At 44.9% G+C, this 27,963-nt stretch overlaps 1 protein-coding gene and 1 long non-coding RNA gene across 11 annotated transcripts in view; one reads left to right on the forward strand and one right to left on the reverse strand.

Moving 5' to 3' along the window:
* The window catches only part of KCNMA1 (potassium calcium-activated channel subfamily M alpha 1), a 748,888-nt gene that overhangs the window by 207,261 nt on the left and 513,664 nt on the right, over positions 1 to 27,963 (reverse strand). For all 10 annotated transcript variants that reach the window (XM_043924801.1, XM_043924802.1, XM_043924799.1 and 7 more), the window contains 5 exons: positions 16,067 to 16,177; positions 12,972 to 13,077; positions 11,161 to 11,243; positions 7,625 to 7,694; positions 1,620 to 1,775 (listed from right to left, as the gene is read on the reverse strand). In XM_043924801.1, coding sequence (XP_043780736.1) covers positions 1,620 to 1,775; positions 7,625 to 7,694; positions 11,161 to 11,243; positions 12,972 to 13,077; positions 16,067 to 16,177 — 526 coding nt within the window. The remainder of the gene's footprint in view (positions 1 to 1,619; positions 1,776 to 7,624; positions 7,695 to 11,160; positions 11,244 to 12,971; positions 13,078 to 16,066; positions 16,178 to 27,963) is intronic.
* Positions 1,694 to 27,963, forward strand: part of LOC122708585 — a 30,016-nt gene continuing 3,746 nt past the window's right edge. Inside the window, exons 1-2 of the long non-coding RNA XR_006345223.1 lie at positions 1,694 to 1,793; positions 24,631 to 24,793. This is a non-coding gene — a long non-coding RNA (uncharacterized LOC122708585). The remainder of the gene's footprint in view (positions 1,794 to 24,630; positions 24,794 to 27,963) is intronic.

Here is a 27,963-nt window from a genome sequence, read left to right on the forward strand (position 1 = left end):
CGAGCCAGAGGAGCTCGCGTGGTGACAGTCCTTTATCCTGGTCTGGGCTCCTTGTGTTGAATGTGAGAGCCCTGGGAGACACCAGGCTACATCTGGCTCTGAGGCCTGTCTCTGAGTCCAGCCACAAAGACCTCCCTGCTGCCTCTATCTGCCTGCATTCAGTTGTATCCAGGCAGGGGACTGGCAGCCTGGATTAAAGGAGCCATTTAAAGAAAAGCAATGTCCTTATTTGTGAGCTGGGTCTGAGCCAGGATTTTGCAGAGCTGAGGTCCCTGGGCACATAGTAACTAAAGGATATTTTCATCAAGGCATCCGTCACTAAAGTGATTGAAAGGACTCCAGGATGATTTGTTCTTTTCTGTAACATTAACTATAAATTGGCTAAATAATGTAAATGAGGTGGGCAGAGAGGGTAAGGACTGAGATCAAAATCCTAAGTCACATAACTTATGGATGCTGAGGGTGAGCCCTGACAGGGAGTTAGCTCATCACCTGCATCCCCATCCTCCCAACCTACCCCTGTCTCTGCATCCAGGGTCACTCCCAACTGCTGGTAGTGGAGGCAGCAACAACGGCAGCAAAAGGCTGGAGAGTTCACACCTTCAATTTCAGAGTTTCTGACCCCTTTGCAGGATCTCCTAGTGACTGACTCATTTCCTACCTCAACCACTAGCAATTCAGGAAAGGGAATGTAAATAAACAAATAACAGGGAGAGGACTATAAGGCTAGATCTTGAGCTAATGGCCACCAATGCCAAATCAAGGAGGCCCAGTCTAGACAGATTTACTGCGCTGGTTTGCTACCTTGCCTGTCTAGGCTAAGCAATCCCAGGATAAGGATCACCAAGAGCTCTCAAAGCCCACTCAGCAGAGTCCTGGGTCCTCAACCCGATGTCCTAGAAACACTCCTGGCCTGGCCTGTGAGAACAAAGTTAGGTCTTCCTTTGTCTAAGTTAGTCCAGTGGTCAGGGGCCACTTTTGGGACTTTGGAGAGGCTGCCCAGTCACCCTAGCGGGTGAATTGCTGACCACCCAATGAGTATATCCAGACCGCCCATCTCACGGTGTAAAGGGCCCTGTGGCCCAGGACTCAGTTCCTCCCTTGACTCTTCATTCAAACAACCATGGCATGTCGGCCCTGCTGGCCTCCTTGACTGTGGAGAAATAAATAAATGAATTATGTTGTTGGGGTTTGGGCTTCAGCACAAACACATGGTCTGCATTTATCCGCACAGTGAGAGGTCCAGCAGCCACTTGATGTAAAAGAGCAAAATGATAATTCTTTTCTTTAGGCGCGCTGGTGCCATATGGAATGTATATAAATCATATTTTTGTTTTAACAGCGGAGGCTTTGTTGATAGATAAACATGTGGTTTATCTAAAAAAAGAGAGAGGATCGTGCTTTGAACAATCATTTAATGGCCATGGATGTGCCAAATAAAAATAAAAACATAATTTTGAAAGAAGCTGGCCTTGTGCCCAAATCTGTAACAAGGAATTTCTCTTTAACCAGAGTGGTTAAAGCCCGTCGATCTGTTTTGAGTTTAAGTTGTGCTCTCTACTCAACCCCACGACAAATTGAATCCGGGGCTAATGCGCTCTAATCGGACGAGACGTTACCTTTATGAATGACCTCATGGAGAAGAGGTTGGCGAGCATGGTGGAGAGCCCTTGAGCCAGGCAACTCTGGGCGATGAACCCCAGCTTCAGCTCTGCGAGGCAGATTGCATCATCCCCCTCTTTCCAATTCCAGCTCGGGATGTTTAGCAGATGGGCCTGCAGAAACAAAAACAGGTATGAGACCTTACTTTGTTAAATGTTCAATTGTTTAAAGTCTCCTCTGGGAAACGCAGTATTTCCCAACTGCTCAGGGTCATCCAGACTCCGCCTTCCTTTCCCTTGCCTGGGTCTGGCGTTTCCTGCTTTATTCAGCTCTTCTGTGCATTAGATCTCAGTCTCTCTGCAGCTCTGCTTCTGCACCTACCAAGTCCAAGTCTTCCCCTTGGGTTTGTCACTGAGCCAAACAGAGTCCAGAGAAAATTTCCTCTTGTGACAGACACATCAACCTGTGCTACTAGAATGTCTGGCTAGGTTGTTCTAAACTGGTTCTCCAAAAAACCTTAAGACTGTCAGACACCTGTATATTTTAGATTTCTTTTTTATCTGCCTTCCCAGATCTCTCACTCTATGGCTCCGGAGCTTGAGTTGGCATCCAAATCAACTGAAGGGTTTACAAACTGTCACCCTCTCCCCCACAGGTTCTGACTCTTTGGGGGTGGGGTAAGATTGGAGAATTTTCATTTCTCACAGGTTCGAGGTAATGCTGAGCTAGGAACCACTTTTTGAGAAGCACTGCCCTAAATTATCAGGCATGTCACAGTGGAGACATCTTGCAGATGGACTGATCCTATTCACCAGTGAGGTCAGACCCTGAAACGAGGACCCAGCGGCATGATCATTCAATTATTTTTAAGTGGCATGAAGCAGAGAATCAAAGATAATACACTAGATGAAAGAATTAAGGCCCAAAAGTTCTCCAGAGTTGGAAAATGGGCCAAAGAAACAACCAGAAAAGATTCAAAAGGCCGTAATGTCAAGTATAGCACTTAGGTTTAAAAAATCAATTATATAAATCCAAAATGAGAAGCCCTTATTTGGCAACAGATATAATTGGGTAAACTAAAAATCTCCAAAAGAGGCCAATCTGTGACAGATTACAGAAAAATCCAATGGTAGTTCGTCAGAAACTGTCTCCAGATCACAGGACATATGAATGTTCTCTTCTGCTGTGAACTGGTCAGGCTACTTCCCCAGCACTTGATACAGTTGTCAGATTAAAACAGTCAGATTTAAAAAGAGAAGTTGACAACTGAATAACTCCCAGAGAAAAATGACAGGCTTTAAGACGAGACATGGTTTCTAAAAAAACATCTTTTGAAGAACAGTTAAGGGAGCCAGCAGCATTCAGCCTGAAGTAGCTCCACACCTCCAGGAAGACAGGATGATTTCCTGTACATACCTCAGGTCCTGCTGTGATGAGCAGAGACCAGGCCTGTCTTGCTTTGGTCCAGAATTAGGAATGACTGACTGGTGTCTATTATAAGAAAGAAGCTTTCTGACTTGTTTTATAAAGGAAGTTTTTAAGGATGTAATTTGCCTAATAATTGGAGAAAGTTACCCCCAAAATTGCAAGGTCTTTGTCCCTAAAACTCAGTATGCATTTCTCCAAGACTCAGTAGATAGACTCACGCTTTGCACAGGAGGCTGAGTCAGGCCCTTCTAGGCTTCTGCTAATGCCAAGACTCTATGGCCCTGAAATGACTATTTCTCTCCAGGTATCAGCAGACACAAGGAGCACAAAGGAGGAGTCCCTTCACTTTCAGGGCAATATACGATAGGTGTGCTACTAGAAAGAGAAGACTCCACTGTGGAGCCACGACCAAGTCCAGTGGCTCTAAGCTTGGCTTTCAGAAATACCACTCTTGTGAAATTCCCTCTTACAAAATCCTGTTCTGTAACAATCTTGTGAATCCTAATCCAGCAGTGTTTATTCCTAGGAAAGCTGACTGTATCTTCCCCAATGAAAGCAGTTAAAATAGTCCCATGTGTGGGCTATAGCAGATGGGAATTTCTGTCAAGCTAAGTATCAGAGACCTTCCCACATCATAGACTCAATTCCATTAATTACCTTGCCCTTTATCTCATTTCTCTCCCTATCCTTCACTGGCTTAAGAATCCCATTTTTTCCCCCTTTACATCCCTGGTATCATAGAGAATATATCAGGCTAAGTGGAAAAACACTCATCTGCATGAGCATCATCTGAGAAGAATGAGGAGAAATTAAATCTAAGTCATGAACACATAAATCATCAAGTGTGAAAGGAGATGTGGGTGGTCCAAGCCCCAGACAGACACAAAATAACCTTCATGGTACCTTCAAACAAATAAAAAAATCTTTTTAAGATGGTCTCTCATATCCCCATGTGCCAGTTTTTGGATTTTAGGTCTTGGGTCCCTCAAGTACCCATCTGGTATTGAGTTCCTTAGACATATTGTACATGTTGTTACACAGAAATGTCAAGTTTGTTTCACCTCTCAGCCTTGTTTGGCTATCATATCTTCTCCAATTGTGGGGCAGGGAGCCACCAGGGACCTGCCAAAACTGGAAGGACTGTGTCCACCAAAAAAACAGAGAGAGGGAGGAGACTGATCCAGGAATTCAACTTGTTTGCTTCTGGTGACTCTGTACTTTTTCATTTTAGGGAAATGTGGGTCTAGTGGGAGATGCCAACATACTACTATGTAGGAGTCTAGAGGCAAATCCTCTCTCATCTGGAGAACCAGTCCTGCTAAGGCAGGATGAGCAAGACCAGAGTTTTCCTCTGTGTGAGATAAAAGGAACGTGAAAATAGGCTGTTCTGGAAACCAGAACAAACAGACTCCAGCCCCTGTGCCATCTCTCGCTACACATTCAGCTTTGGGAAAGCCACCACGATGAAGAAAGAAGGTTACCTCAGAGCAAAGACTGTAACATTTCTGCTCAAGTATAAGGGTTTACAGTGAGAAAGCTCAGAGAACATCCATCTCCACTGGGCCACTGGACTTGGCTTCAGGTCACAGACAAAGATCTCTTTTTCTAGAGTCTACCGGGAACATTTTAAAAGTCCGTTGATAGTGAACTCATCAGGAGTGACATTTTTCCAAGATGTCATAAAGCATCCTTTCCTTCAAGAGTTTTAAGCCCTTTGCACTCAAATAAGAAAAAAACCCTGCGTCATCTCCTTTCCATGTTGGGACATGGTAAGGCTGAGTGTTTCTCTCCTTGAATTCTGCTGGGGTAAACAGGTGGACTTTGAGACCCTCAGTCCTTCTGTAAGTCCTACTCAGAGGAACCACAATTTAGGTCAACAGCCTGTGGCTCTACTGAATGAGAGGGTGGCAGTTGGCAGTTCTGTCTCTTAGTTCACTGTCTCCCAAGTGACCATGAGTTGTACCCATCAGAGATGCTCTGTCTGAGACAGAACTTAGACCCACGGTCTGCAGTGACACTGGGATACTGAAAGGCACAGGTGGTTAAATGAGGACTAAATGAGATAATGGATGTCAAAGCTCTTTTAAAACTGTAAAATATGACACAAATGTCTGAGATTATGATGATGACAAACTCAGGACCAGTTTTATATGGAAAGAAAGAAGACTGCTTCCCTACATCCCTAGATTCTAGAATACCACCATCAATAGATCATGCGGAATTGAAGTTCTTCCTATTTTAAGGTTGGTATTCAATTATGGAATTAAGTATCCTATGGAATATGCTGACAGTCATGTAAGTGTACATGCATGCAACAGGTTCTTTCCTGAAAGCAAGTTTGTTTTGTTTTTTTGAAAGCAAGTTTTAATGGATGGAGATCCATGGGCATCTAGTTATGGGTGAAAAGAAAGTGCTAAGAGATGAAGAAAAGTAATATTATAAAGGTAGCTAGGATCTTAGGTAGCTAGGAGGTAGCAAGGAGGATCTTAAAAAAAAAACAGCAAAATTGTAAAGCAAAGTGAAGAATGCCTATTTGCAATTCTACAAGGAATGAGATGACAAATAATGACCAGTGGACTTCCTGTTCTTTCTCTACAAGAGGAAAAGGAAATGAAAAGAGCCTTGTAACAAAGTCACTATGTCCCATTCACTCTCACACATCCTACAAGAACAAAGTCTTGTAAGTGACTATTCCTAACTCTGAAACCCAAATAGCTTGGGGTGGTTCTAAACAAAATGTGTTTTAAGCAATTAATCATGGGTCAATTGATGTGTTCAGCATTGTTTCTGAATAATGACAAGGCAGAGACTGTAAAAGACGTTCAGCTTGCCCTGATCATGTGAAGACTGACCAGTGGCATCTGGACCCTAGGTCCACAGAACTATTTCTGAGTTTGACAAGAATCACAGAGCTGAAATTCTCCTTAATTCCTTGAAGATGGTATATCAGCACTCATTGGAATGAGAAGAAAAGGAACTGACATCCTTTTCTAAACATACAACATTCATTTTCCTATTCAATCTAAATTCAGCCCCAAATCTAAACAATGGCTTAAAGCACTCCCACACTAAATGAAATTTCAAATCACAGAGGAAGGAGGGAGAGTTCACAGCCTCGAGAGCGTTCACCAGCCACAGCCTTGCTCATAAACTTCACCTCCACCTACAGGGGCTGCTATTAAGACTTCTCCAGATTGGTGCCGGTGGGTTACCAACACCCTCACTTTCTCTCTTTAGTGTCCTGGGTTTTCCAGAGACAAAGAAGACACTGTGACCTTGGGTGCCCACCACCCAACCCACTGGCTGGAGCCCAGTACAGTCTGCGGTGGAACCACCTGGGAGGGCTGGGCGGCAGAAGGCCGTGGGCAGCATCCCAGTCACTGACAGCAGGCTCCAGTCCACGGTACCTCTGACGGGCTTCCACACAGCAAGATGGGACAGCGCTTGCCAGCAATTAAGAAATAATGGCACGGCACTGGCACATTTGGCAGAACGGAGTCCTCTCTGGGTCACCTGACTGCCTATTTCGTAGGGAATATGGCCCATAAGATGGGACAAACGCTCACTCACAACCCAGCAGGGAGTCATTCTGTCCAGACAGGACACCTGGTGGCAGGTACTGAGCAGCCTCCAGTTTCTCATAACTGGTTCCACATCAAACACAGAGAGACGCCACCTTCCCTCCCCCAAAGCTGTTTTCCTTGGAGTCTCCTGACAGCCAAGCAAAGGAGCACTGCCTCTGAATGAGAGACAGGATTGTGGTTTATGGAGAAGGAATCACAAGGAAAACAGCATAGACTCCAACACTGGTTTACTTTCTGATACCCCCTAAACTGTGAAGTGAAGTGAAGTTGCTCAGTCGTGTCCGACTCTTTGCGACCCCATGGGCTGCAGCCTACCAGTCAACGGAATTTTCCAGGCAAGAGTACTGGAGCGGGTTGCCATTTCCTTCTCCCCTCTAAACTGTAACATTAGGAAAATCCTTTTATGTTTAATCTCTGGAGAGCCAGCTATTTTCCTGAATCAACTGTGCACATTCTCACCTTGAGTTTGAGAACACCATGTTCCACATTCTCCACCCAATGCACGGTCCCTCCCCCCAAGTTCACCTGGTCTCAGGTAGAAAAGTGCCCTCACTCACCTAGGACACTCTCCACCTTGACTGCAAAATCCCTGAGCACATACCCTTTCCATGTGGGCTCAGAGAAGGCAGGCCAAGTGCCGACCAAGTAATAGGTATTCACTAAATACCAATGGAAGAAATGAGTGCAGCACACAGAAATGGAGGTTGTTGGAATGGAGTCTAAGGGCATATTGATGCTTCTGAACCCAGGGGACCAACAAATGTTTCCTGAATAAATAAGTCAATACGTGAAGAAGTTTCCCTCCAAGGACCACCTGCAAACAAGGTGTCTGGACTTGAAGAAATGTCCTGGGAGGTTTTCACCCATCACTCCTCCTTCTCCAGGTCTCTGGATGGCACTGGTGTATGTGCACATGCATGCACACACATGAGTGTGCAGGTAGACCTCACGCTCATGAGAGCTTGGACCCCATCTGTACCTCTGAGCCTGGGACAGGCTTGCTGCCCTACCTTATTGTGATACTGCAGCATCTGAGTGATGATTCTTATCTTCGGGTGGTAGTTCTTTATGGAGATGACTCTGAAAGAGAAGAGAACAAAACCTGAGCCAGGGTCTGCCTCACCCTTGGAGTCTGATGGGAAGATTAATTTGATTACATCCAAATGCAGTGACTATGGGGCCAGCAGCCAGGGCCTTCAGAGGGGCTGCAGGCACTGGGCCAAGTTAAACTGTGTTTCCACCACCATATCCCATGGTCATGTGAAAAGGAACTCACAGAGTGGCCACAGACCGTGTCTTAGACATGAAAGAAGAAAGTGGTGGCCCATGGTGACAGCGTGTGTGTACTGGGCATGGGGGGTCTGGAGCAGGGTGTCACGGGCTTATTGCCTTCCTAGGCATCTAAATAAAGCAAGTTCTACTCGTGCAGCCAACAGAGGTTTGCCATCTCACATACCCTAGGGAAGAGCCCAGAAATGATTTGCTCTGAGTCCAGTATTCCAAGTTAACAACATGAGACAACGTGACAAATCAGACAAGCAGCCTGACAAATGATTCTAATTGTCACGCACACATGGCCACTCTCACAGAAATGATTTCTGAGCAGGACTCTTAGGAGGGGATCCATGACTCAGCCTTTGATAGTTAATAGCATCTAGATGACGACTTTGATGCTGGTTAGATAAGTGCCAAGGCCTTGTGGAGGTCATGGTCTGCTGGAAAATTCCCCCGAACTGCTCTCAGTCCATATTTAGTATTAACCACTGCCTGCCCCCACCTCAACCCTCCCTTCTGTTCCCCATAACAATCACTATGCTGAAAGGAGAGGGGCTGGGAACAGAGGACTAGAAACACCTGCATACTAGTCCCAGCTGTTATACTAACAAACTGGGTGACCTTCAGGAAATCCCTGGGCACTCTGTGACTGTTACCTCATCTGGACACTGGGGGCAATGGTACCTGCTTTATGTATTTCACAGGCTTTGGTATGAGCAGCACATGAAAAACCAGATGTGAAAATGCTTTGAAATCATTAAAAGCTCTCTCCATGTGTAAGTTATGGTTTTTGTCATTACCGACTCTGTCAGAGGTGACATTGTACATTTCCTTCTGTGACAAGGAAGGCTAAAGAAAGGAATTCCACAAAAGGCCCACCTCCTAAGCCTAATCAGAAATGCAAGTGCATTTATCATGACCACCCCCACAAACTTCCCACCAGGAAGCGCTCTATGCTTCATCCCTTTTTGTGCAAAGATGGAGAGAAAGCAGCCAGGAAGCAACTTTGTCTGAAAAGCGACCACTTGTGAATTTAGGAAATGGGTCATGCAGAAACCTCTCCCTGAACAAATTCACCCTGGGCTTTTACACTTGAAGGATTTCATTTTATTGTTGAAAAAGTATTGTGTTGGCCCATGCTTATAACTCAAGGACTTTGAGCCTCTGTCAGCTCTCGGAATTCAGTTCACAGCATCAGCCAGTTTTTTGCACTAGCTCATTTCAAACAGATCTTTGACATTTTAATTTCAAAAGGGGCAGATTGGTCTCATTAAACTAAGGAGAAAGGAGGATTATACAAATAAGGGAAAGACAGAGCCCATTTTTTAACCCTGAGCTTCCCACTTCCTTCTGCTGACTGGGCCTTAGTTCTGATTCTGGCTAAGGGATGGCTTAATCACACTTCTGATACTACCTTTGTTCAGTCATTTTTATGCCTTGATAAGGTACCCTATATGTCTTCATGTTAACCCTACTGTCATCAGGGCTTAAACAAAATACTGTGAAAAGAAACGCCCACTTCGAAACTATTATCAATTATTCACTTAAAAAAGGAAAATAAAAGGCAGTACCAGCCCCCAAGTTTCTCCATAGGGTCAAAACATTAAGCTTCATCTTCTTTTGGTTTTTCATTTGACATTTTGAAAAACAGTGTTCTTTAAAAGCTACAATTTTATCACTTTAAATGACACAGAAATGTGAAGGCTAGAAATCCTAGTTCAAGGAAACAGTCAAGTGATGCACCTTAAGCTGGGGCCACTGTGGTCACTCTGGAGCTGTGACTGGTTACGGGACAGGCCCAGATGTGGAAGCAGGTCCCCATTCCACCAACTCCCTGCAGCCTGGGAAGCCCAGTGCCTATAGGAATTAGTGCGTTGACTCTCTTAGGATGACTACACTAAGCGTACTGTCAAAGAAAAGTGAGCAGAAAGAGCACACTGGGCCAGATGTCACTTGCCAGACACAAAGACCAGATGCTGAGAGGAGGACGGACGTGCTCCAGAGGAACTCCACCCCCTCACTGATGGGAAAGCTCATGGCCCTTGGGACCACTGAGGAAAAGCAAAGCCAAGGAGAAGCGAGCACTGTAGTGGTGCAAAGGCAACTTCCCTAGCCTCCACCCCAGGTAAATTCCCAGGACATGGGAAACCAAGCTGCAGGGAGAGGGGAATCTTGGTCTAGACCCAAAGGATGGCTGTTCACAATTAGCCAAGAGTTCCTGGGAATCTAGTGGGAGTGAAATGTTTCCTCTTAGTTCATCTCTTCTCCTGAAGATTCTCTTTACGATCCCCTCCCAGTTCTCTTAACCACTCTGCAATTTATGCTGCAGTCAAGAAGAATCCAAAAAGAGTTTTGACTGTTTAGAGCAAAATATCTTAACTTTCTGGTCAGCGCATAGCCCCAAGATGTCTGGAACATGGGTCTATGTGAAGAAAAATACGGAACAATTTTCTTCTGAAATGATAAAAAGAAAAAAATGAGCAGAAGTTGGCCTGAAAATAGGCTTAGACGGGCCTAGCCTATTTACAACAAAGCTATTGGGCAGCGTTTTCCAAAGACTGACCACCACTCCCCCACCCTCACCAGGAGGTGTTCTGTTAGAAAAAGGGCGGGGGGCGGGGGGAAGGGGATTGTAGTCAAATAGGTTTGAGAAACTCTCTGCAGAACATTACCTTAGAAATTCATATGAGTATTCAAAGCACTGAGGAGGCTTTCAGTAAAGAAAACTATTTCATCTGGGGAAACTGGTTGAAACAAGCCAATTGATCCACAAACCCCTCTTTGTGGGAGATATTAATCAATGTGCTGTAGATGTACTTGGAATGCTCTAACGTGGGGCTCTTCATTTGGGGCCAGACAATTTTCTGCTACAGGGACCCGTCCTGTGCATTGTAGGATGTTGAGTAGTAACCTTGGCCTCTACCCAGCAGACATGAGCAGTGCTGTCCCCTAACTATGACAACCAAGAACATTTCTGGATATTCCAAAACGTCCCCCTAGTTTAGGCACATTCCCAATGAAACCTATCTTTCCTTTGCGAGTCCTGCACCCCAAGTCTGCCTGGGAGCCCTCATATCTTTCAAGGCTGAGCTTTTGGTTGGCGATGACTTCTGCACCCACCACAGCCTCAGTTCCCCCCACCCTGGGCCTATAAGGTGGCTAATGAGGAAAGAAGGTCCTGCAGAGACAGTGCTCTGTAGAGGAACCCAACAGAACAGCAAGTGGCCACAGAGTACCCAGCCCAGAGCCCTCCTGGCCTCCCCGAGATTACCTCATGATGTTGGAGGCATCTTCGGCGTCGGGGTCTGCGCAGTACTTATTGGCAAGGATGAGGCACGCATCTGCTGACTCTATCTAAGACACCAAAGAAAATCACAGAACACAAAAATATGAATAGCCATCCTTGGTTGCAGTCTCTCTCTGCTGACAGCTCTAGGGGAACCTGGTGCTTTGCAAGGAAAGAAAAAAATAATAATCCTGAGAGATTATAGTTTTTGTCAAAAGTGTAGGTTGCAAGTTCTTGTTATGGTATAAACATTTCATCTTGTTGCTGCTGGAAGGGACAATGTGTACCTTGGTAATTACACTTTTCATTTTGCATAGCCTCTTACACAGAAGCTTTCTGTCTTGAGATAACAATTAATTAAGGCTTTCAGTCCCTCTCCACCTCCTTTCCCCACCATTTGCACCATCATCCTAAGTTTTCCAATCGGGAAGTGGTGTTAGGTGGGTGAAACCCCTTCTCTTAGGCTACCAAGTTAACTGAGTCATTGAGGATTCAGAAATTTAGACTCAAGTCCTTCATCTAACCTTTTTTCACATCTTAAATGTGGAATAAGAGGAAATGAGAGCCCTAACTCAGATAACGGCTCAGTACTGTTTAGTATTCAGTTAGCATTCAGATATTCAAAAGACAACAAATCTGAGTGTGAAATGATGTTACAGATGACCTTGAAAGACAACCTAAAGAATTATCTAAATATGTGCCAACAGATACTTATTCCTTTGAGGGGATCACAAGTGCTAAGAATTGCTTGCAACTAAATCAGGTCCATGGACAATAATTGTTTTCCCCAAGTTCTCATAAGATTTCACATTAGACATAACTTGGATCATGTCTGGATAATATTAACTAGACTCTGTAAGCATAAGTATTCCCATGCTGGCTCTGGTCTGTCCTACTTGGGACGTTGTGCTTACGACAGACTATTTCTGCATTTGGTGGGAGGGCATGGTTTCCTCTGCGGTATGTCACAAGTTGTCTCCAGTTTTCTCTCTTTAATAAAGCAAAGAATTTGCCCAAATTCTTTCGGCTTATTCATGCTTGCCAATTACATTATTTACTGAATTATGCAGTGACCACAGTAAGCACTGAGATGTCAATGGATTCAGAATATTAATCTATCCCCACTGGCATGCAAATACTGAACATGCTTACAAAATCCATATAAAATGAGTAAAGTAGTGGATGCCGTTTTGCTGTATTCCTTTCCCTTATAAGTCTTAGGTGTGTTTATAAGAAGATTCTAACTCAGTCGGTTCTAGACAGAAAGACTAGCCCATTACCAGTTGCTGCCAGATGTCTGCAGGCCCAGTTTTGCACCTGTAAGTCTTCGGTGAGGAAAAAAGGGAAGCTTAAAATGTTTGCTGGCTAGGATAAACTATTTTATACTCTATCCTTAATGTTCCTTCCTGATACAAATAACAGATTTCAGAGCTATGCTGAGCCCAATTTAAGTATTCAAAATGGGGATGACTTGATGGCTGTGTCACGTATGACACCACTGAGTCCATACAACTGGTCTGCTTCCTTTAGCAGTGCTGATACTGAGGGGCCCGGTGATGTCTAGCACGTTATGTACAAGCAGTCCACGTATGGGATGCTCATAGCTGCTCTGCCAAGTGCCAGCAGAACACAGTCCTGGGGCCAGTGCAAGGGTGGTGTCAAGGTTGGTAGCATCTGATTTATTTTCTAAGGGCTTTGGAGGAGACTCCTGGCCATGTCAGGAGGCATGTCCTGTCACCCCAGAGTCACACACCCCCTAGACGGAATAAAAGCAGAAGTCACTTCTTCCTTCTTACCTTGACTCTCGCAAGGTCATGTGGATTGAGGACTGAACCCTGATAAAACTCCACCTGAGTAAAATGTCGTTTGAACAGGGCTTCCAGCTCCAGGTTAGGGGAGATACTGTGCGGGGAGAGAAGAAACAGCTGTTAATATAACAGATTCAGGTATTCAGCCTCCATGGCCTCCCTGAATTTCCAGAGAGAGAGAAAAGGCTTCCACCTTCAGAACACCCTCTTTCTTCCCATAAATAAGAGGCTCACACTGAAGAGAAGTAAAACCCCAGCCCAACTGAAAATCAAAACCAGTACCAAGTTAAAATGAAGAGTTTCATAACCTTTATAGCGTCTGAGGCCTATGTGGCAAAACGTCTTCAACGTCAACACAAATGGAATCCCTATTTTTAAAAGTTTTGTCTCACTGCTTTACTTTATGTACTGATTGATTTGTCTGTGCCAGGTCTTAGTTGCGGCATGGCAGGATCTACCTTGCTTCACGCAGGATACTTCTTTGCGGTGCATGGACTCTCTGGTTGTGGCGCACAGACTCAGTAGTTAAGGAGTGTGGGCTTATCTGCTCCACGGCTTGTTGGATCAGAGTTCCCTGACCAAGGATCGAACCCACGTCCCCTGTATTGCAAGGGGGATTCTTAACCACTGGCCCAGCAGGAATCACTATTTTATGAATGAAGAACAGAGACTGTGACATCAGGGATCGGCCAAAGGTCTTCCTGACAGAGCTTCCTGCTTTTCTTTTTACCAAAAGCCTTGTCCCTACTTTTCCACCTCATGGACTTCCCAACCTCAGGAACTGGATCAAAAAAAAATCCCCTCTGAGTAGACATATATGGAGGTAATCCACTCCCAGTATTGTTCTTGATTCAGCATGTGTACACTATTTATCATTCTTAGCCTTGAGCCATACCCTTCAATCTTTCCCATTGCAGGGCAAGGATTAAAACATTGGTTAACCTATCCATTCATTTATTAATTCTGCAGAGATGAGAAACACCTAGCTTCTGTTAGGTACTTCACTAGGCACTGGGAGATCACATTTAGTTAGAACCTACTAGGTGCCAAGGACTGAGTTAATCAACCCTTGCCTAACGTTTTTGAGCATTTGCTATGCAACAGCCACCATTCTAAGCACTTGACAAATATTAACTCATTTAAACCTCAGAACAACTCTAGAGGAAGGTATGTTATTAACCCAAAGCTCGGAGAGGTTAATTAACTCGGCCATGGACGGCAGGGCTGACAATGATAGATGCTGGGGACACAAAGGTAAATCCTAGCAATTGAAGTATTAGCAGCCAACTTGTTGATTTGGACTAAAGCAGTGGGTGAGAGAAACACAGCTGCCTGTGTAAGTCCAACTGGTCTTCCAGATCCGTTACACAAGGGCCTCCTTCAGGAAGTCTGCCTGCCCTGGTAATACAAGGAGTGGTGGTCTCTCCCCAATCTAGATGTCCCATGTGATTCTGCCACTTGATTAGACTTATATCAGTACATTAATAGAACTATGTTGTGCTCTAATTGCTGCACATGTGCTCCTCTTGAAATGTCCAAGAAGGATGACCTGTCTTCAACCTTCCACATGCTCAGCAGAGGATGGGCCCCATAGCTGGTCACCAGTGGCTGAGCAGTTAATTGGATCTATGGGTTGAGTTCTTGTGGCCACGGTCTGCCCAGTCCTTTCAGAACTTGGAGAAGTCAGTGCCAAGAAGAAAAATGCTGGTGCTCAAACATGGTTGCCAGTTCCATATTCACAAATGTCAAAGGAAGGAGATGTATAGGATAACTGTAGGGAAGTCAACCTCAGTGAGATCTCAGAGCAGGACTGAGTCCTGGGTGGTCAATACCAAGTGAAGCCAACATCAGCATGTGAGCTTTGTCCCTTGGCAATGTGGGGCTAAGACTTGCCCCATGATGACCCCATCTCCCTAAAAGAGGAAGACAGCACCACCCACGTGAGCATGCCTGCATTCTCCATCTCCATCCGTGGGCTACCTTTTACCTAAAAGAGGACCGTGCAAAAGATCTCAACAGCACTGAGTGGAAGGGAGATATCTTGGTTTCCTTACCTATAAAACAAACTTGATTAAGTCCTACCTCCTAAGTCCATTGTATAGCCTAATATATTTTCTATCACATGATAACAGCTAACATTTATTGGGCACTTACTGTGTGTCTGATTCTCTTCATATGTGTGCATGCTAAGCCACTTTAGTTGTGTCCCAACTCTTTGCAACCCTATGGACCATAGCCCTCCAGGCACTTCTGTCCATGGGATTCTCCAGGCAAGCATACTGGAGTGGGTTGCCATGCCCATCTCCAAGGGATCTTCCCAACCCAGGGACTGAACCTGCATCTCTTACAACTCCTGCATTGGCAGATGGGTTCTTTACCACTAGTGCCACCTGGGAAGCCCACTGCTCTGTATAATTGGGATGAATTTGCTTTTCATTCTGATAATAGCCCAAGATGGTAGGTAAAAACCATTTTGACCTTCCCATCTTATGGTTGTAGAAACTGAGGCCCAGGGACTTAATTTGTTCAGTACTTAGTTGAGTCGGGCTCAAGATCATCCTCTGAGTTGAGCATGTATTCTTACTCCCTCTTCTGATTTAAGGAGACACTATGGTGACCAGCACTGTGTCCTACACTGAAGGTTCCTAGGAATGACGGCTGTTGTTACTGTTGTTACTGCCTTGTACCCTGCTTCCTGTTACTTCTGTGTCTTGCTCGGGCACTATGTTAGTCCTACGCTCATAAAGAATCCACACCAGACACTGTGGATACACCTGGAATGCATAGATCCAGACAGCTTCAGGGACAGTAATGATGTGTTTGACCAATAATGAACCTACTGTCACTTGCCAGAGTCACCTCCACAGAGGCAGGTGCAACTCTCATCACTGAACGAGTGGGTTGCTTCCTTCCCATCATTTCTAGAACGTTCTCTCCAATAAGCCCAGCAGAGATGGTGGTTGAGTCAACTCTGCCCTCCCCCCCAGTGCCACCCCCACATCACTCCACCTACAGACACTCAGGGAGTCCCCCTTGAGCTGCCTGATTGGGTGGAGGGTCTGAAAACCGTGGGGGCCTCTTACTTGTGAAGAAAGACGATCTCCACGTTGACATCGTCCCGGTCCTTGTGCAGAAAGTCCTTAAGGAAGTTGGAGACGCTTTCCAGCGTGATGTGTCCACAGACCACTATGTGCCTGGATGGGAAAGGCCAGTTAGATGAGGCCACTACAGAGATGCCCCGGCACCCACCCCCAGCAAGACAGAGGAAGCGCACAGCTGCAGGGAAGCATTCAAGTCCTCCGAGGAGGCTCGGTAAAGCCCAGCTCCCTTCCCCAGAGGGCTGTGAGGCAAAGCTGCGGGGCCAGAAGGTGCTCAGAGACTCCTCGACAGAAAAGCATATGGCTTCTCACCTGATGCTGCACAAAATCCTATTAAAAGCCCAACCGCTTGGCCAAGCGGTTTTATGCATTTAACAATAAGTGACATTATGCTTGCGCTTAAATGCTGCATTATCAAGCCCCTTGCAGATTCATATCTCTCCCTTTCTGCCCACAAAGCGTCCTCCCGGGAGATTTACCGAATGAGTCTTGGTTTATGACATAGAGCTTATCAGGTAATGAGATAACAAATCTTGCTGAAACGATGATTTTGTGTGTAAGAAAGCGGACTTTTATCAGGGTGGCTAATGTGCGGCTTGACACGTTATGGGCTCTGCTGGCCATAAGCAGTAAAAAGGAAATTTTGCATTTTTCTGCCATAACTCCTCCGACAATGGGAGCATGTAACACTTTACAGTAAGTGAGCATCACTCAGGGCTAAATGTGGGATGGGACACCTATGGAATCTGAGATGGTGCCGCAGGCAGGCTGTGCATCCCCAGACAGCTGCTTCCTTAGGATGCCTGAGATTTCCACAAGAGACAAAGGAATTTACCTTTGGACAGGGGAGAAAAGCTAGGAAGGGATGAGGATGGAATGGTTTGCCTTTGTTTCGGGGTGCTTTGGACTTGTCTCCGGAAATAGTGGCTCCCCCTGAGATAAGCCCGTCTTCCAGGGCTACTGGAAGAACAGTCCTCACCCCCCCCACACCCCACCAATATCTTTGGACTCCTGAACCAATCTGACTTTGACACTGAGCTATACTGTGGCCACTTACATTTGTTATCTATGATGCTCAATCAGGAGTAAGCTCTTTAATACAAAAGTTAACCCCGAGACTGACTGCGGAGATGAAATCTGCCAGCTTCTAGTAAAGACACTGTAGCAAAAGGCTCACTCAGCCCAGGTCCCTGTGCCCCTCGTGCTGACAGTGACAGAGGCTGAGTCCCTGGCTGGGCTTTGAGGCATGGGCAGGTGGTGAGCATGAAGCACAGTAATTCTGTGGGAGAAATTTAGAATGGCCAGGCCCCCTGCACTCCATAATTGCTCTGTGCACATTCCAGTAAGGCAGAGAGCTCATTGGCTGGAGGCGGCTCCTGAGAGGAGGCAGTGATGATCGCTTATGCGATGTTCCATTAGATGCCATTACAAGAGCCTGCCCTTTCGGTGTAATTTGGTGCTTGACTAAGTATGTGAGAATAATGCAGTAAACTCATTGGTGAGAGGATAATGATGCAGAACAAAGAGTAAATCAATAATATGCACGATGCAGTTAATAATATCACCATTATGGACTGTTATTGTTACGGTGCTGCACTTAGCGGTCGGGCAAGTGGAGGCCCTTGTTGGTGGGGGGGGGCGGGTGTCAATGGGCTTCCTCAGAAGAGATGTTTTAATATAACCACTTGACTCTCAAGCCAGTACCTGCTAGGTTAAGGGAGGTCCCCTGGCCACTGATCCAAATTTGATGTCCCCAAATGTATATGAATAACTCCCTTCTGAAATGCACAGTATGTCAGAAAACATGATGTAAATTGAACAACTGGATTATACATATTTTTGTCGGGTCATATCTTGAAAAAAGTGATTCTTGTGGCAAACGTGCATTTATATGGACAAAAGAGGCTGCAAATGAATGTGCATTTTCTGAATAAGATTTCTGATTTTGAATTTGCCAAGTATGTTCAGAAACTGACCAAAAAAACAACCTCTCCCTCCTAATCTGACATCTCCCCAAAAGACAACAGGCCTGTTTGGGGGACAATTCTAATGCTTTCTGACTACAAACTTCCATGATTGAGAATGAGGCCAGAATGAATTCAATGTATGGGCACCTCTGCAGGACAGATAGGTGAGTGGGACTCTTCCTGATAGTATGGCAGGTTTGACTCCCTGCTCTGCCACCAAGGATGTGTGTGATTCTGGGCAAGCTACTTATCCATATTCGATAGATGAGGGAGCTGAGAGGTTAATACTATCCATCCAACCTCCTGTACCAGGCACTGCAAAGCTCAAAGTTCTTTACCCGCATAAGCCTGGTTATCACTCAGAGCAGGACTCAAATCAATGCTCAGTCCAGGGAAATGCCAGAACATTCATCCTTCCCTATCTTGTATGCAAAGAACTGAATGAACATCTGCTAGCATTCCTTCTTCCTCTTGTGAGATCATTCATCTCTAGGACAGATGTGTGAGAAGTGGAGGGGAAGGAGGTGAGTCCATCCTCTCACCCTTGAATCAAAGACTCAGGCAGCTGATTTATTCAGCCTTAGAAAGAGTCAGGGTTCTCTTAGTTGAAAATGTGCTGGGTACATATAAAATATATTCCAATGCAATCAATATTATCCCTTAAGCCTTTAATTAGCTTTCACTTCTCTTAAGAAGCAGACAAATGTTGGCAGGAGAGGGGAGGAAAAAAAAGGATTGACTTTTCTCATTTGGTGCTGGCCTATCCAATACCATTCTAGACAATTGAAAGTATATATATCTTTAAGCTACAGCATGATTTCTGAGGTGGAGAGCAGTCTTTATCAAAAAAGGAAGAAAAAAATCTCCCTTCAACATAATTGGTATTTTTGCTCAGGAAAAAAGCGAGATTGATTGAAAGCAGATTGCCTTTTTGCCCAAGAAGAGTTATTAGGTACATTATCATGGCAACCTTGGAGAACCCATATTGTTCCAATCTGTCCTCTATCTGAGTTGAAGATTTACGGCTTCCCCCTTTTGTGCCAATAATCATTTCCCTCCACTTTGTTTTCCATACAGTGGAAGTTATCAGGGAGCCCACATATTGAAGATGTTTGAATGCAGTTAGAACTGATGGGTGGGGTGAAGCTGCCTCTCTGACTCAGCACCTGCATTAAGAGGTCTGCTCCCCACCAGCTCACATCTGAGGGAGTGAGCGCTAGGGGCCCTGCGGAGTACAGGGGATGGACGGTGAACGGGGAAACATTCTTTTCCAGCAATATTTTCAGGACTCTTGAAATTTCCAGAGGCACTAGTTTGAAGAAGGCTGTTATTGTTAGGGAGAAAAGAAGCAAGAATGTCTCACATCTTCAGTGATTGAAAATATAATTGAAAATATTGTAAGACTGAGAGCAGGGTGTGCCCTCCTTGGAAGCATAGTGATGGCTGTTCACCGTGCACACTTTGAAGAATGCCAAACAGTTCCTCACCCAAAATTATCTCTGTCGGGTTCCTTGACACCTACAAATCTACCATGTGAGATTCATATGTTGATAGCCCTGTGTCAGCTCAGCTCAGACACTAAACAGTCTTGGGCAAGGTACCAATTCTGCATTTTACAACCATAAAGTCAGAGTCTCTGAGGGGTTGGAGCTATTACCTGATTCATGAGGTTATCTTGAGGATTTATTTAAATAGGTAATACATGTGAAGGGTCTACTAAAGAGTCTGGGCCATTGTAAGCATGATTAAATGGTAGGATTCATGTGATGTCTGTAAATCAGGATGTAACAGATATGGAGTGGTCTGTAGCTCCTGGAGTCTCATCTGATCCTCAAACAGCCCCACATTCTTACTCTCTGCATCTTTTCAAATAACCTCTCTGAACCTCAATTTCCTTAAGTCACATGCCTGACATCCCACAGCAAGTAAAGTCACTTGCCCAGGACATGATCCGGGTCTCTGACTCTAATTCTCACAAAGACAAAGGTGAAGACGTGGAGAGAGAGCAGAGGCTTGGGTGTTTCAGCTTCCACTCCTTTACAACAGACAGGGATAGGTCAATGAGAGGTTCCCTCAGACATACAGTGGAGGGGACATTGGAGGGTCCTCCCTGGGGCAGGAGAGAGGCCCTCACTTAAAGCATCATTGCAGCATGGTATCAATAGATACTAGCTGCATCTAGTCAGCGAGGCCAGCAAGCTCAAGATAGCAAAGGCTGAATGACAGCAGAAACTCAGAACCGAGTTGTTAATTGAAGGTATGCAATTTGGCAAGCCAAAGGGCTGCAAGGTGATGAAAAACGACCTTTATAGCATTATATACTATACCCAGCCCAAGGATCCCACAGGAGAACAAAAAATCTAATAAAAGATTCACTGACAATAGAGAACATTCAGGAACATTGGCTGTGAAGGGCTCTAATGCTCTTCCCCTCTGTGGCTCTGGATTCAAACTTCTCAAGACTACCAGCAATCTTAATGATTGATGTCATGAAGGGCCTGGCCACCTGCTTTGTGAAGATGGCTAACAAACCTAAATCAAAAACCATTTCTGATGGAATGACCTCTTTGGTTTTTAAAGTTCTGTCAAGTCCTGTGAACAACTCTTTCTTGGGATAAACTAATTTTAGCGGCTTGGATTAGAAGACCTATCTCAGATACATGAGGAAGCATCTTAAATGCCAAAATAGTAGCCGATGGCACTGTGTGGGAAGAAGTTACTCATCCAGTGTAAGAAAGCATGCCTGGTTTGGATAAGGGCTCCAGAAAGAGGGGATGGATTGAATTAGGATGGGCAACACTAATGTGTCATGGAGCAGGCTTGGCATCAAGGGTGGAATATGACTTAATCAGAGGAATGATGCTTGACTATTACAGGCTCTATCAGAAAAGTGCTAATTGCTTATTTCATGGGTACAATCTCATTCAATATTTCCCTCCCATTAATAAGCATCTCCACTTTCAGAATGAAATCCCACACATTATCCTCAATCTCACTACTCTCTTCTTGGAGATGGGCCAAGTATGCTGGAATGCCCCAGTGGAGTTGGAAATTCAATTTTAGAACTCAATTCCACTGGTGTCTTTCTGAATGTATCACTAAGGAGAACTGACTTATGGCAGAAGGCATAAGATGAGGACAGAGAGGGGTCTCCCAGTCAAAGGTTCCAGTGAATGAGGCATCTGGAGATCGAATGAGGTTGACTGTAGCTCAATGAGAACCAATGTCTACACCTTTTGAAAGACTCAGGTAATGTTTCTTAAAGTCAGTGGCCTTTGAAAATGAGATTGGTGACAATGATAGGCTCTTTTCCATGACCTCCATCTATCTTAGCATCAGGACAGCCCTTGGTGAATGTTTAGTCTGGTGTCTGCATTATTTCAATGTGGAAACCAAGGTCCAGAGCTCAGTTCAAGGTGAATGCCAGAGGAAGGGCAGACCTATCCCCTTGGTTTGATGTCTGTAATACCAAAGCAGCTGGTGCACCTGAAAGGAGCCTGGGCTAGGAATCAGAAGACAGGGTGACCTATTCTGTGTGACCTGGGGCCCAGTCACTAGAAAATGAAGAGACCCAGACTGTTGGGGCTGCACCCACTCAGTGTTCCAGCTCTCTGCCCCCACCCTGTTCACACCAGCCTATCTAGTCTAGACGTCTGCCATAGCTTCCCAATTCAGTTCCCTGTTTACTAAACCCCCACTCTTAAAAAAAAAAAAAAAAGGAAGAAAAGCTCTCAAGAGTGAGAACTGAGAATCTGACTGCATCACTTCCCACAAGGGCAGGGAGGTCTCAGATCTCTCTTCAGCTGAGCCTCGCTCTAGGAAGACAATGTAAAATGCACAGCTCTGGGCTGTTTATTTTTAAAGATACTATATCCATTTTTACTGGAACAAGTATAAAGAACTTAAAAAACCCATAGCTATCCTGTCACAATAAATCATACAGAGTAAATTGAAAATCCTATACAGCTTTCCCTGAATACATTGCGCTCACTTTGTCAAAGAGGTAGATGAAATGTGGCATATATTGATCTAGATGTCTCTGTAAAACTATAATATTTATATCAAATACATATGCTAGAATCTTTTCTGTCTCTCTGCTGAGCCTTCTAATCATGCTTGCCTCGTCCTCCCTCTCACCCCCAACACCTCCCACTCCTGGAGGTTGCGTCTGATGCGAATGAATTTTAAGAAGGACTTGTCAAGGGAATTCAGCACGATTTTATCACATAGAGAGCAGGGCAGGGGTGACAAAAGACCCCACAACCCAAATCACACAGTGGTCAGTACCCAAAATTCACATGTCCCTCCTATGTTGAATTGAAACCATCATGGTCAACATGACTCTCTCTCCAAGACTGTCTCTTCTGAGAGAGAGATTCAGGAAGATTCTGAGCTTTCCACTGTGTCTCACCTGATAGTGCTTCCCCTGATTTGGGGCACGTCCTTTAGAGCAACTGTTACCCAGATTTCCCCTTAAGGCTCATAATCCCACTACCTGAAGGAAGAAGGCTAACCCTAGTCCTGCCTTCCCACTGCCTCTTATCCTGGGAGCCCATCCCAAAGGAACTGCCTCCCAGTGGGGTGGTCATCTTCAGCAAACAGCTGCTAACTCTGGGCTGCCCTGAGACCCAGCTCAGAACCCCTAAAACTTGCTGGGCTCTCAAGAACTATCTGTTATCAGTGGACTGGTTGGCGAAGTATGCTTGGCTTGGATAACCTATGTCATGGGAAGTGTAGAAGCCATTTTCCAGTTAGTTCACTGCAAGCCTGCAGGTCATTGGCTGATTCTGCCACCTCTGATCTATCACTGTGTCTCAAGTTTGTAAGAAAACAGTGCAAGACAAAAATGAAAACAAAACAGTTTTGAGTGTGTATGGAGCTCAGGATCCCATGGTTTTAACCATTGCCTATTAAAACAGATGAAAAAACAAAAGCAAGCCAACAACAACCAAAAAAAAAAAAAAACAAAAACAAAAACCCAAGGAGTTTCAGAGATAATTGTCTACCCAGGACCCACATCTAGCATTTTGCTAATCGCAAAGGAAGGGAATATCTTCTCCCCCCTAGTGAGGAAGAGAATAAAGTAATCATCTTATCCAGCTGTCAATAGAGCTGTTCTGGAGGAGACAGGCTGTTTGGCTCTTTCCCTAAATGGGGGCAGAAGGCTGAGCAAATAGATTCCAGCAGTGCACCAAAGGCACCTCTGTAAAACAGAGCCCCAAGGTCAGAGGACAGACTACTGGCAGTCCCAACAGAGAACACTGGGGTGCCCTGACCGGACCAGAACTTTCTGCACAAAGAGGGCACATCTTATCCTACACAGACAGTCAGGATCTAAACCACCCAGAGGGATCTGTATCTGTACCTCCATCATCCCAAATCACAATTAGACCTCCACAATTATACCAGGCATGAAAGAAAGTGAAAGTGAAGTCGCTCAGTCGTGTCTGACTCTTTGCGACCCCATGGACTGTAGCCTACCAGGCTCTACCGTCCACGGGATTTTCCAGGCAAGAGTACTGGAGTGGGTTGTTATTTCTTCTCCAGGGGATCTTCCCAACCCAGGGGTTGAACCTGGGTCTCCTGCACTGCAGATAGACGCTTTACCATCTGAGCTACCAGGGAAGCTACCAGGCATGAGGAAGGTGAGGTTCCAGTTCTCTGGTTGTCTAGAATGGCATTCATGATAAAATTAAGCATAAACCTAAACCTTGGACTGGGGAAAGGAAGGAGGGACATAGGGGTGAGGAGGGGAGATGTAGATAAGCCTGCTTCTGCCGCCTGCCCACATAATTAAGAAGCCGCCCCTCATCTGGAGCATAGGCTCTGTCCAATCTAGAAAACAACACCTCATTTTAATTTTGGGGAACCACTCCTCCCCAGTCAAATACAGTCTTGGGACCTTCAACCCTGGTTCCTGCCCAAACTAGGACAAGCAGTGCTTTTCAATCTTAAATGAAGTGACACTAAGTTCATGGTGGGAACTGATTGATCCTTAAGGTGAAACCTTGTGAGGACTTTCTCTGAGTTTCTGCTTTGCTGATCCCAGCACTGCTTCTCAGCCTCACCTCTGTCCCTTCTGGCATCTTCAGCTTTTGGCTGAATGCTGTAAGATACTTTCACCTTCCAAAAGAAAAAAAAAAAGCCTTTTCTGCTGAAGTCACCAAGAAACAATTTCAATTGCCTATAACCAAAGACCTTTAATTATAGATGTGTTTATCTTAACTTTAGTTTCTCACTGAATTCTCACAGTAACCCAGCATGCAGGTATTAGTACTACCATTTTCATTTTACCTCTTTCCTCCTTCCTTCATGGAAGAGGACTTACACAGCTTCTTAAGCAAGCAATTCTATAATTGCCCAAATCTCATAATTGACACTGGTTCTTCCTTGTGTCTCTCTACAACACCCTCTCCCTTCTGCCTTTTATTCATCCATTACTGCAGGGTTTGGTGGCCTTTGGTCATCTTTAAGTAAGCCATTCCTCCTTTGACCTGATTATTCCAATTTTAGGTGGTTCTTTGCTCTAACAGAGAAATCCAGGCACTTGAACATCATCTCCCTCTATTCCAATCAAATCAGATCTGCCTGTTCCCACTGGATAATGCTGCTTCCGAACACAAGGCACTGACAGAAGAGAAGATCAAAGAAAAGATCAGCTACACCCTCTGGGGATGAAGACAGAACAGAGGGAGAAGGAGTCCAAGCGAAGAAGCGGTTCTTAATTCTGCCTGGTAGAGGGGAGGTATGCTAGCTTTGATGTGCAAACTGACCCCACTGCCTTCCCAAACACCCCTGCATGCCTCATGGCCCTAGAACAGAAGCTGTTGGGATATGGCCCTCCCGTAACAACAATCAGGTTGACATATCCTGACACAGCCTTGGGGGTGGCCTCATTCCTCAGCCACATCCAAAGGTGTTGCCCCAGCTGGCTGTGTGTTGCTAGCCATCCACTGTAAGTAGACCCAACACCCTGAGCCTCCATCATCTGTCTGACACACACACAGCTACTGGGAGAAGTCCACAGGTTCCAGAGCTTGATAAAGCATAAGACACCAGAGAGGGATGTTCGCTAGATATGGAAAGGCCCAGAACTCAACGTGGCATTAGCAGCCCCTCTACCTCCTGAATCTCTGCACCCCTTTTACAGGGTTCGTCATTAGAATGCTTTTAGGAGCATTCCCTCTAAAAGGCTTTCAGTCTTCAGGATTGCCTTATATCTTCATGATTTTACTGAACAAAATTCCTGCCGAAAGAGCATTTCACGGAGACAAGGCTCCTCTGTAATCCAGCTTCTACATAGCTGCCACTAGCTCTTGGGTGGTTCTGATTGATCAAAGTCTCAGGTAAGCTGCAGGGGAGCAAGAATCATATCTTCTATATCATCCTTTAGCCCACAGCACCTAGCACAGTGCCTGGAACACAACAGGGTTCAAATAATTATTAGTTGAGCAAATATATTGGGATGGGAGCTTTCCTAAATCTGTTCTATATACTAGCTAGCATTTGCCTTTGAGGTCAGTGACTAGGGCCATAAAACCTTTCACAAGATGGGCATATTCTATCTCTGAACATGTGTCCTTACTGAGAAAGTATGGGACATGAGATAAGTCTGCTTCTACTGACAACTGGTACTCACATTTGAAGAAGCCCCTACGGTTTGGGGGGTTATGCAATACCAGTACCAGATGTGGAGGTGCAAACCCTGAGAGGCACAGAATCAAGTTTCCATGAATTTCATGGAAATTTTAGAAAGCTGCATCAGCTTCTGAAGTTCTTTTATAATAAAAAAGAGACACTGGACTTGGCCAGTTCGAAGGTTTCCTGGTTTATTTTTAGTGTGTGATGGCAGCATGAGTGGGATGAAACCCCAAATCTACTAGGAACCACTTTGCACAACTCTGGGAAGACTGCTATCGAATGAATGACATAGCTGAAAGAGAAAACACAGTGCAACTTAGTCTCGGAGGGTTGTGTTTGTCCTTTAGATTTAGAATCTACCCAACAAGGATTCACCCAATCAAATGCGAGGTTAAGCAGGAAGGATCTTCAGGGGTTATAATTAGAAACATTATATTCAGAATTCTTTTTCTTTAATGGAAGAAAGAATATATGAGGGTGAAAGTCAAAGTCTGAATATGACTTTTTATTTTTTAAGGTACACAGTTCATCTCCCACCTACATTTCTATTCTTGTTTTCAGAACAATAGCTGGAACACTTTGATAAGTGTGTGGAAGGGAAGAGAGACAGCAGAAAAATTGTGTTGGGGTAGGGGGGAGACAAGCTTTCATTCCATTAGTATTATCAGGAAATAGATTTAATATGCATCCAAGTCTCTCTAAATAGAGCTCCAAGTCTGAAAAGGACTGAAGACGTGGCTTACAAGAATCCAAAGCAGATGCAAAGAAAGAAGTGCCCACATCCACACCCATAAAGACCCCTCTCATTGGAAAGGAATATCTGGCACTTTACATTACATGATACAGCATCTAATAACACTCGTTTTCAGTATCTGCCCCTTGGTACTGAATTTCAGAAGTAGTAAAGGGGTCATTTTTCCAAAGTATTAGGGCAATCTCATTTTTTTTTCTTCCCCCAAAGTTAAATGCTAATCAAAGCAGAATGCCTAATCAGTCCAACATGGCCTGTCAACTTGAATTATCTGTTTGTCTTCCTATTTACTGTATCTGTCTGTCTACAGTTCTTCATATCTCTGTGAAGATCAGTTATTGGGGCCTGTGTTTTCTTCTGACTAGAATGGCTACCAGATGATCTTTCCTGGTGATATGTTGATGATTTGCTAATTTATGACTTTTAAAATCTAGGAATCTGAAAACTCTGCTGAGAGCTCAGGCTGGGGGTCACGTGGGCCCCATGGCGAGAGGGCTGGACAGCTCACTTGTTGAGGGACTGAAGTGTGTGTAAAAAGCGAAGCGGCAGTCACATTTCAGCCAGAGTGACGTCTGTGATGCAGAAATGTCGTAGAGACCATCCTTCCTAGGCACAGCACCCCATTCACAGGCCGAGGAGGAGGGAGGGGGAATGTTGTCTGAGTTACACATGGACAGGAAGGAAAAGGACATGGGGCTCAACCCAAGACAACACCCTATGAATTAACCCCACATCCTATTTCCAAGCACTGGGGTCAGACCATCTCAGAATGAGTAGAGGAGAAAGTATTATTGTAGGAAGGCTCTGACCTCTGGGAAACAAGAAGGGAGGTTTACACAAGCTCTGAGTTTGAACTCCCCAACCACTTTGGCGGCTAAATAATGTAACGTATTGCTCAAGATAGATGTGGCAAATTTGGAGATTTTCAGGAGCCTGTACAACGCACCTGGCATGTTGCAAGTACTCAGAAAACACACACGGATGAGATGAAGATGAAGGCAGGACTCACATTAGTTCTTTTGGGGAGCAGGAAACGGACAATGGGTGGTAGATTAAATGAGTCTTTATAAAGAAATAATCCCTGTCCTGGTGCAGCAAAACATTTACGATCCCAATTCTTTTAAATGATGGTCTAGAACCAGGTGGGCAAAATCTGAGCAGTGGAGAAAAAGGAATTTCATGTTGATACAAGACAGCTGGGCAGGAGGGAATAGAATGTGGTCTCAGAGAAGAACGAAGGATGTGAGGGAGATGAAGGGCTTATTTCTGATCAGAGGAAAGACACAAAATTAAATGACCTGATCATCAGGAAGTAGGATGGCCTCCCCTGGTAAGCCAGTGGACAGCACTACTGTAGGCAAACTAGGGCCTGAAACACAAATGAGATTTTTAAAGACCTAGTCCCTCGGAAGTAGAACTAAAGACCAACAGTTGCAGGAGGGGTTCCCATAATATTAATTTTAAAACCTAGAGTGTTAGCTCCCCTCTGCCTAGGCAGTAATGAAAGTTGTTGAGTAGGCTGT

Source organism: Cervus elaphus, chromosome 15 (genome assembly GCF_910594005.1).
Source record: "Cervus elaphus chromosome 15, mCerEla1.1, whole genome shotgun sequence".
Lineage (NCBI taxonomy): Eukaryota > Metazoa > Chordata > Mammalia > Artiodactyla > Cervidae > Cervus > Cervus elaphus.